Source organism: Limulus polyphemus, unplaced genomic scaffold, assembly GCF_000517525.1.
Source record: "Limulus polyphemus unplaced genomic scaffold, Limulus_polyphemus-2.1.2 Scaffold2328, whole genome shotgun sequence".
Lineage (NCBI taxonomy): Eukaryota > Metazoa > Arthropoda > Merostomata > Xiphosura > Limulidae > Limulus > Limulus polyphemus.
Genome location: NW_013667938.1, coordinates 152,543 through 163,751, shown reverse-complemented (window position 1 = coordinate 163,751; position 11,209 = coordinate 152,543). Strand labels below are relative to the sequence as shown.

Genomic DNA, 11,209 nt, shown 5'->3' with positions numbered 1-11,209 from the left:
AATACATGAGAACATGCGAATAAATTCGGGCAAATAATTAAAAATACGGTTAGAAATGGTTTGCCCGAAACATGGAAGGCGCCCGAGTTATCTCGGGCAAATCACGGATGGAATTAATTAGTAATAGCAATTTTCTAATCTTATTCCATGTGTACATGTTTCATTGAACTTATAATATGTTAAGCCTATTTTTGTTTTAAGCAGACAGTAGAGTGTTCTTTTACTCTCATCGTTAAGAATAGGACGTTCAAAACTGTCGTTTCGATATTTGAGTTTCTCCACATTACAATTCGATAAATAGTGTTAAAATAGTGACAGCAGGTAATTGGTGAAAGTTAACGAACGTTACAACGAATGGTTAATGCTGATTATTTAGCTCAGAAATTCGGACCTATACCCTTCTTCAGGACAAACAAAAGGTCATAGTATGATAGTAAATTTACCGAACGTACATCATATTTCCATACACAAGAAACATCGTTACATCCAGTTCACTGACTGGAGACAGAGGGTATATGCTGTATGAAATTTTCTCTACCATTGGTATTTTTATTTTTTTGTTCATTGTTTTATCTGACTTTTTTGTATTTTCTATGAAATATTGTAATTTATAATTTTTTGGAATTTACATTATATTCTACATCTTGTCCTTTATCAGTGCGTGTTTAGGTGAGAAAAGGCGTCTACTTATTAATAAGACCACGTTATCCATTCAGCAAATAATAATTTAGTTTGAATTTATTATTATCATTTTTATTACCAGGGGATTTTCTGGGCAAATTGTGTCACCTGGTTATTAGCAGGTAAAATCTCTTGAACATTTGCTCGGTTTGGTTTGTCTTAAATTTCGCACTAGCCGTCCATAATTTAGTAGTGATAGACTAGAGGGAAGGCAGCTAGTCAACACACCTACTGCCATCTCTTGGGCTACTCTTTTACCATCGAATAGTGTGATTGACTGTCCCATTATAACTCCTTCACGGCTGAAAGGGCGAGCATGTTGGGTGACGGGGATTTGGACCCGCAACCTGCATATTACGAGTCGAGTGCCCTAACCAGCAGGCCATATTTGGTCGGTATAAACGAACTAATCAAGTAAACGTATGATATGTATTCATTTATTCAAAATCTCTGAAAATCCCACAGTGGCATAGGCTTTGATCAAATTATATATAGTAGCTTCTTATTTTAAGGGCAGACATGATTTCACGTCACTTATTATATAGGAACACTGCACTTTTCGTTTTGAGCTTGAATGGGGAAGCGAACTCAGCAAGTGGTACATAAATATATAGAAGGACTAATGACACCTGCTGAGATATCATGGGCACACCCTCATAAGCCGAGTCAACTTGTCACGTTAAGTGTGGCGCAGTAATTTTATTATTGCTGCTTGTATTAGAATCGGGCCCGAGTCATTGCTTTAACTGATACTTTAGACTTCATTAATATTGTTTTAAAGTGATGCTATGAAGGTAAAATTTTTATCCAGTTTAAAAATTATATCACATAAACACAACAACAGTTGTCTAACAGCGATAATTTTTATCCGGTTTAAAAATGATATCACATAAACACAACAACAGTTGTCTAACAGCGGTAATTTTTATCCGTTGCAAACTTTACATTTTTATCTCTGGCTCGAAGTGGTGAACTCACGTTTCATCCATAGTTACGTCTCGATTGAAACCTCTGGAGTAGTCGTTGGCGTTCAACAACTCGGATCCGTTTCTGCTCAATTGACAGAATTTTTGAAACCCATCTGGTACTAACCTTACTCAAAGTCTTTGCTACAGTAATTTTACCGATTCCCACTTCCTCTGCTAATTTCCTAATGGTAATTCTTCTATCTTCTATTGTTGCTTCCATGTCCTGGTAGATTTCTTGCGATGTTGTTTTCTGTTAAACAAAATATTTGATCACGACACGAAGTTCGATCTTCTCCTAAACGTTTAGCATTGCTCATTTATTTCCTTCAATAATTCACAACGCACAAAATAAACTGGTTAAGTTATATGTTACGTGTTGTTTACTCATAAAAAAGTTCAACCTTAATATTTATGAGAAAAAATCCTACATTACAGTTTGTTTGTTTTTTTAGGTCGGACTTGGCCTTTTCGGACAAACCTCATAGTATTAGTACATACTTAATCAGATTTAACGTAGTTTTTTAAGCGATTACCAAAATTTTGACTGAATAACAAAGGAACCTTTTTTTTTACCATAAGTGCACCTCAACCTCCTATCCCTCCTCTCCCGCTACAATTCGTGCATAGAAATTTTCATAAATACATTAACGAGATTAGGTCTGTGTTTAAGTTTGAAATGACCACCCACTGGAAGCATTCTTCTAGTTTAGTTTTTCCTTCCTCACCCATGTGATGGATTACCTTGCTTGCTACACCCATTAGAGAAGTTTCATTGTTATCTCTGATTGATCGTGTTTGATTGACAAGAACTGTGTGTCCGGCGCCACTGACAATCCTATATATAATCACCTTTCACCTTGACTAAGCATAGACAAACAAAAAATGAAAACCTGTACTTAAAGGCTTTCCTGGGTGAGATTACGAGACGCCTTAACTTGTGTTAAGTGAAAATCTTCCAAACTAGCTCAAACATAGAAATTTTAAAAATTATAATTATTTTTGTTGTCACACTTTTCGCTTATGAACTACAGAAAGGCAAGAACGTTTTAATAGAAGGCTTGGTAAATGGTTTGCAGTGCCAAATCACCAGAACTCCCTCCATTTCTATTGGGTGTATCCAAACTAGGGCTGCATTTATGGGGCAGTGGCACTTGCTCCACTAAGGTGGTCTGTTACTTGAAAACAAACCGTACATCCATACATTAATTGGTATTTACTTTTTTTTCACTAACGTATTATTGGGAGAGGGACCTTATTAGCACGCTAAATCATATTACCAAAAATACAGAGTAAAGTTAACTTTATCAGTAACGTAGTAAATGTATGTGATTATCTGTGATCCTCGGTAGCTCAGCGGTACGTCTGCGTGCTTAAAACGCTGCCCCCCAGTGGCACAGTGGTATGTCTGCGGACTTGCAACGCTAGAAACCGGGTTTCGATACCCGTGGTGGGCAGATCACAGATAGCCCATTGTGTAGCTTTGCGTATAACATCAAACAACCAAATGATTATCTGTGGCACTATCTTCAAATTAATCTATTAAAATGTAGTTAAAATTAAGTGCAATATCCTACGTGCCACAATTATAGACAAGAGTGTCAAACACACCTCTGAACCAAAAAAGTATTAAATCTGTTGTTTAAACGAAGTGTCCTCAAGTTTGAGAGCTCATAACAATAAAACTCGATTTTCGATCCCTGTGGTAGACAGAATGGAGATGCACCATTGTGCAACTTTGCCCTTAAAAAATTAACAGACGAATTTAAATGAAGTATCCGCCATTTTTAAACACACTTATCGACTATTTTAAATAAAGTTTTGCTTTGATCCCAGACCCTCGTGAGTGAGACAGTATGAACGCCCCCCCCCCCCCCCCCCACGTGCCACAGCGCTATGTCTGCGGACGTACAACGGGTTTCGATACCCGTGTGGGCAGAGCACAGATAGCCCATCGTGTAGCTTTGTGCTTAAATTACAAACAAACAAATCACAACATTCCAAAGCAATCCATTCCACCTGGCAATGCCGGGCCGACCTCATTATGGACTCTGCCTTAGATGCAGCTAATTTTATGGCTTTATGTTATGTTTTATGATAGAATGACTGCATTGAGAACTTTCTCTTGAGTGCACCATTGGTGGTACATGATGTCCTGTCTTTACCCATTTAAGCTTTGGCTGTCATGTGCCATTGGTGGTGCACACTATGATTTAAGTAATAATAATGAAATCATCATAATATTTAATTTTTTCTTTTTGTTTCAGCCTTATCTTGCTGTTTTTTTAAAAAGAATTATGAATATTTCACAATTTTATGATCGTAAAAAAGGGACATCAGATAAAATAATCCCTACTATGGATGATAATAGTTCTATCCTTATTATGTTATAGTCTTCATAACAGTTTTCTTATTTATGAAACAAGTTTCAATTTGTTTTTTTTTTTGCTTCAATTACTCGCAATGAAAAATTTAATGCCAATCTCTAGATGTAATTTTAAAATAAATAGTTATTTAATCATGTAAATTTGTTTTATATCAGTTGCCCTTTTAAAATGGCATCCGTGCTTCACCAGTGGTACATGATGGAAGCCGTGGTTTTATAATAGCCGTCCATATACAGTAAATGCCTCATACAGGACATTGGAGATATGAGGTACAGTGATATCTTATGGGTGCTGTGTACTACGGTTGGCTCACAACGTCCAACAGAAAATATGCATATGTACAACCGGTGGCGCACGATGTCTTGTACGTCTTAAGAAAAAAATAGTAAATAAAAGCTAAACGCTGAGGATCACAGAAATTTACTTTGCTTTCCTTAGGCCGCAAATCCAGATGAACTGAACTTCGTGGAGCAGGAAGAACTTTGGATTGTTGGAGAAGGAGATGGAGATGGATGGGTGAAGGTGAGATATATTGTAGATAAGAACTTTGGATTGTTAGAGAAGGAGAGGGATAGGTGAAGGGGAGATATATTGTATTTAATAACTTTGGATTGTTGGAGAAAGAGATGGAGATGGATGGGTGAAGGGGAGATATACTGTATTTAAGAACTTTGGATTGTTAGAGAAGGAGAGGGATGGGTGAAGGGGAGATATATTGTATTTAATAACTTTGGATCGTTTGAGATGGAGATGGATGGGTGACGGTGAGAAGATGTTTTTAAGGCGTTAAAAATTATAATGGTGGTTGACTATAAGGCCAAAACGATACGATTTAGAAAGCCTTTTATATTAGACAATGGTGGATCTTTGTGGTAACTGTTTTTCATATGGAAAACATATTACAAAATATTGAGTTAAAAATTCAATAAAAAATATTTTATTATGGAATACATAAGCGTTTTTGTTTGTTTCGTATTATGTTTATTGGGAAGAGGCGGGTAATTAGGTAAAAAACAAGATAAATAATTTCTTTTTGTATAGTATTTCAACTTGTGATAATCAGAATAATAATTTTCAGAAAAGTAAGGGCCCCATTGGCTCATAACGCTAAAAACTGGGTTTCGATACCCGTAGTGGGCACAGCACAGATAACCCATTGTGTAGCTTTGTGCTTAACAACAAATAAACTACAAAAAAGTAAGCATTAACTGAGTGTTTATTTCACAGCGCACCAAATTTAGGTTGGGATTTTGGGAGAGTTAATGAAATAGTAGCCAAGAACATTTTTCTTCAGTAATACAGGGGGTTCTCTGATTGGTCTAATTGTGATTCAAATATAAGAACCTACATTGAAACAGATGACCGTGGAAACGTTCATTATAAAAAAAGCATGAGGTTGAGGTTTTGATATAATTTACTCCTTCACTCTTATTATTATTTTTAAAGCACCTTCTTGTAAACTGGGTTGATTTTATTTACTAATCTTGTGTCAGAAAGGGTTGTAATCAGTCTGCCCATTATCAACCCGTTTAACATACGCAACTTGTGATTTCTAGGCAAGGAACTACAAAGATGAAGAAGGTTATATTCCTCAGAACTACGTAGAAATAGTTGATGGCCAGAATTTTGTATCATCCATACAGCCAGCACCCGCGTCGTTTACTTCTGTTGATTATACTACTGATTCTTTCTCTTCAGCTGGTAATAATCAGTCGGAAGAGTTTCCTGAAGTTGTCCAGTTAGAACATGATAGAGTGGAAATCGATGATGGTCTTCCACTGCCCTCTGGTGGTAACTATGTATTTTAAAACTCTGAGAGATACTTATTTTTAAAGCTTATTTGATAAATAAGCGAAACGGGTTCTCGATTTCTAATGAGATTTTTATAGACAGGAAACTTATCGGTGTAAAATTTTTATTTTATTTTTTACTATTAATATTTTTTACTATTTACTATTTTTACTATTCCTTTGCAAGTTTACTTGAGTTTTTCAAAAAAAAAAAGCTATATTTAATTTGCATTAATATTAAAACAGATATTGTCTCATCAAGTGATATCAGATGTGCAACTACGAGTATTGCTCTTCCAATCAAGAAATATTACACGTTTAAATAAAATCCTTCCGGTCAAGAAACATTGCACTTTTAGGTAAATAAAAAAAAAAAAAATTACTGAGTAACATGTCATTAGAAAACACTCATGCTTAGCAAAAAATTGTCAGAACGATTACTGTATATCCTCACAGTGGTCAAACTAGAAGATAAGCCTCACTGTACATATAAAAAACTTTCAGTTAGACATGCAGTGACAAAGTTAGAATATAATCTAGACTGTAGAAATAACAGGGTTTTTAGCTGGACACAGTGGTAAAGGTGAGAGAAAAGTTTCACCGTAGAAACAACAAGGTTTTAGCTGGACATATACTAGTCAAGTTATGTTGAAAGGCTGTATTTTCTTACTCTAAAAGTACAGATGTATGATATATGTATGTGTCTGTTTTACTAAAATAATACACAGTTGAATTGTTTTCATTAAGCAGATAACCAATTTTCGTAATTTGTAGTCTTTAGTTCTTCATAGTACTACATAACTATTTTCGTGTATGTGATATGTAGACCTGGTTATTAAGATGAGTAGAATATATGCATGTATTTATTTGTTGCAGACAAACTGTGTCAAGCACTGTATGATTATGAGGCCACGTGTGAGGAAGAGCTGACATTCCTGGAAGGCCAGGTTATTCGGATCTTGAAAAAAGTGGTCCATGATGTAGACGATGGATGGTGGGAGGGCGAGATCGATGGAAACGTTGGCATATTTCCTTCGCTGGTTGTGAAAGAGATCAAGACAGACGGGGAATCACAGACCCCAAGTGTAAGTTAAAACCTGTCAGAATGAACCTAGGAAATTTTAGGCCGTCGTTTATAAGCAAATCAACAAAACGATGATTTGGAAGAAGAGAAAGAGGCTTTTCCTATTCAGTATTGGTACAATAATTTGGCTCTAGGTTTGCTGAATACTAGCAAGAGGGCATCAATATGATAATGACTCTTACGTTAGGGTGACCAGACGTCCTCAGGAAAAAGATATTCGAAATGTGTCCTCCGTTCGAAAAAAATCGCCGCATCATATCCTGAATTTAATTTTTTATATTAGGCACCAGAAATACACTAGAAATAAATACTCAGACTATTATTATTATTATTAACTTAGATGTAGTCGTCATGTGATTACACTGTTGTGGTTACCATTGCTACGACCTTGAGTATGCCATAGATAACTTTCACGTTCTTTTTTTTCAGAACGTGTTGACATACATACTGTTAAGGCGTGAGAATCAGTGTGTGTGTGTGTTTGAGTTAACTGTTAACAACTAAAAATGACATTGTCAAAGAAGCGTAAGTGGTGCTTTCATTAAGAACTGTTATAAAAATATCCCTGAATTTGATTTGCAACAGATGCAAGAATTGTTCTTTCTCAAATCAGGATTTACTCTTTTTTTTACTGAAATATGACTGTTGAATGTTCAAAAATGTTAGCCTTACAATGGTTCACTCTGAACGAATCATTTCTTCCATTGTAATGGTTTGAGTTTCACACTTGGAGCTCGTAATTATGCATCATGATTGCTGTCCTGTTATTACTTTATTGGTTTGCAGCATCCAAACGTTTTTGTTTTTTTTTTGTCACCAGCCCAACATTTACAGGGTTGTCTTAAATATCTTCTTCTGATTGGCTTGGTAAAACACTATTTCTGTAAGGATAGTTTTGTCGTTAAAGATTTTACTTTTGACCCTTCTCTAAGGGTCTTTGAATAGCAAAGCCGTTACATTTCATTGTTATTAAAAAGAAAACTGATTCTTTTCCATCTAAGTCACAGCTACATCTTTGTAACGTCTTTATATTAATATATGATTCTCGACTTGATTTTTTTTTTCAATAATGACTTGTTATTTGTGAACTCGTATATTTGTCTTGACTGTTTTAGTTCAGTACTCTGTCTCTTAAGTTCCTCTGTACGGCTAGATCCTCGAGCCTTGATTTAATGTAGCCTTTTGTTGATGACTTTTGGATTAAAGAACGTTAGATAGACAACATAAAATTCAGGCTACCCCAACACACACACGTGTCTACCCTGAAAAGTTCGTGAATTTTTTTAAGTATTTCATTTTTCAACTTCATTTAATCTTTAACGATGGAAGTCCGTTGCACATTTTGTGATCATATAATAATACAAACACATAAACGAACGTTACTTGCACTAAACTTTGAAAAATGGTGAAACTTACACGGTCTGAACATATGACATCGTTAATGATGCTAGTGAAATATGGCAGATTTCGTAAAATGTTCAAGAAGTGATACAATGTTTTTAGCTGTTACGTAAAACTAAGCATAGTTGTTTGTCACCATTCTTACGAACATTTAGTGAATTCGAGACCAACAAATTGGCACTCACTATTATATCGAATTTGTTTTATAGTGCGTGAGTATTTTAAGTGTCTGAAGAACGTTCTAAAGTGTTATAGCAGGTGAGTGTTTAAACAACGTGAACAATCGTATGGGACTATATGTCTTCCGCTTGTTAAATTCTCAATACCACTGGCCGGGCGTGGCTTATTGGTTAATATGCCTGGATTATGAATTCCAGGGTTCATGGTCCATTACTAGTTGCCACAAACAAATAAAGCTATGTATTTTGTGTCCATGTAAGAATGATGGTTAACTCTCCCCATCCAGTCAGACAAGTGTAGCCCAAGTGATGGCGGTGGGAGTTATTGACTAGTTGTCTGCTATAGGCCACCGTAACACCACTATGAGCTCTCGTTATTTCTGACTTGTTTTTCTTATACTGCTCACTCCCAGTAGGATCAACATATTGCACTGCATGGAGCAGTTTTTGTTTTATGTTTCTCTATTAAAATGCGTAGTATGAAAAACTGACTCATTAAAAAACTGGGATAAACCGCTAATATTTTGTTTGAAAAACATAGGGGACACTAGCAGAAGTTATTGGGTTAGTATCAAGAAAGATAGGCCTAGAGCCCAGTCACTCTCGAGACTTAGTATCAGAAAAGCTGAGACAACTGTAAAAGGTTCTTAAACAAAAATATTAGGAAGTAGGAATGGGAGCACCAAAAAGTAAGGAAACAAGGTAGGAATGGGTGGGATAACATTACAACACTTGGTGGTTTTTTAAAGTGGGTGTGGCCATCGTTCCGCCCATCCCTTCGTGTTTTACTTTGAACAATTAACTCTAGGGTTAATTTGGCAACATGGTTGTGGGTACATGATATTCTGTTTTAATAAAGTTAACTCTACAGTTAATTTGGCAACATTGTCGTGGGTCCATGATATTCCGTTTTAATACATTTAACTCAAGGGTTAATGTAATCTACATATCTACATGTGCCGATGTTTCCGTTTATCAACGTTATATTTTAAGATATGTGCAATAACTCGGCTAACAGATGTTTCCGCATATAAAATCCATATCCAATGCTGTTAGAACAGGGCTTGACTATATACTTATTTACTGATTTGGTTCAGCCATATCATAATATCAAATGGTGTTCTTGTAATATGTACACGATTAATACTTTGTATGACAGGAGTGAAATATACTAGCGTTGAGTTTTCATTGTTTTGTTGCACTTGCTATTGAAATATTAGTACTTGCCAACTCAATCAAGTAATTGACACTCAAATCTTCAACCAATAATTTGTAACAAGCAAAGTTAAAAAACAAAAACAGACATGTGAACAAGCATATTTTATGTTGTGACCAGACTTAACCACTACTACTCCCTCTGGTGGTGGAAGAATGATAGCAAATTAGCACAAACGTTCGCACTGTTTGTGATGTGCATCGACTCTATCAGTTGTACACATACTAAGTTATGTGGCTTACGATATACTTCACAGTATTCTAAGAACTCGTGAGTGAAAGTAAAGAAAAATGTATAACACAGTATGTCAATCACTCTCTATCTCTATATCCAGTGCTGACGAAGCCTTTTACCCAGTACCAGGGCTCATCAAGCCAGCTGGGATACGACGGATATAGTAATTTGTCGAGACGCTATTTCTATTGTAAAATTGCATGAACAACAACTTTAATGGTGTGAACTAGATTAATTTCATGAAGTTTTAGGTTTATCATTTGTATTTAACTTACTACGAATCAGAATTGGAGTAAGGATTTATTAACGCCATACATATTATTTAGTTAGTTGAAACACCGCTTACTTTATTATTATTATTCATGTATTTATTTTTAATTGAATTATTAACTTTATTCATGTAAGCCTTATCGGCGTGTTATGCCTAACCCAGGTTTGGTGATTAGGTTATCATTTTGCCAGATTAATTAATTCAACTTTTTTTCAGGAGACCTCTACCGTCTGTAACGTTTAATCCCGTCCAACTGTTACAAGGTTTAGATCTGTGACGTATTGAATGTGACAGTTAAAAATTCCTAAACAGTTTGTTATACGTGATTGCTATTATCAACGTAAATATTATTTTGATTTATCTTAGAAATGATCTATATATTATTTGTACCATTTTAGTTTCAATTTGCATAAATAACTTGTTGTTATTGGTTTAATTTTCAGGAACTGACGACACCAACAGATAGTGCCCCTCCTCCAGCGTTTACCCCTCCCAAACCACAGTTGCTTCTACCACCTGCCCAAGTTATCCTAACTCAACCTACCCCGGAAACAGAGGCTATTGAGACTGGTACAAAGTCAAAAGGTAGGGTTAGAAACTACACCAAGTATCTAAGCCATTGTTTGACAAAAGTCAGTCCGTATGTGTGTGTCCGCTGTTAATTGTGCAAACAACTGGTCCGATTGTCACCAAACCTAGCAAAATTACCCTTATGACTCCCCGGAAAGTGACATAAAAGGTCAGCGTATGCCCTTGACCCCCCCCCCCCCCCCGTATCTTCACCGTGCGCCAAACGGTACGTCAGCTAGAATTATTTTCTTATCACTTCTGTATTGTTAAGATTATGCCGTGAAACTGTTCAAAATATTATTCATTGTGAATTAATGTCGCGTTTTGGAACACTTTCCATAACCAACCCCCAAAAATGTACATCACGTATAATAGTTAAACGAACCGCCTAAACGTCACGTTAGTATAGCCTATATAATGTGTAAAGTTTA

At 35.8% G+C, this 11,209-nt stretch overlaps 1 protein-coding gene across 1 annotated transcript in view; it reads left to right on the top strand.

Moving 5' to 3' along the window:
• LOC106466627 (F-BAR and double SH3 domains protein 2-like) overlaps positions 1-11,209 on the top strand; it is a gene marked incomplete at its 5' end in the record, with an annotated part of 38,815 nt that overhangs the window by 15,798 nt on the left and 11,808 nt on the right. Inside the window, 4 exons of the mRNA XM_013926920.2 lie at positions 4,472-4,555; positions 5,590-5,824; positions 6,700-6,908; positions 10,652-10,793. Of these exons, the coding sequence (XP_013782374.1) occupies positions 4,472-4,555; positions 5,590-5,824; positions 6,700-6,908; positions 10,652-10,793 (670 nt within the window). The remainder of the gene's footprint in view (positions 1-4,471; positions 4,556-5,589; positions 5,825-6,699; positions 6,909-10,651; positions 10,794-11,209) is intronic.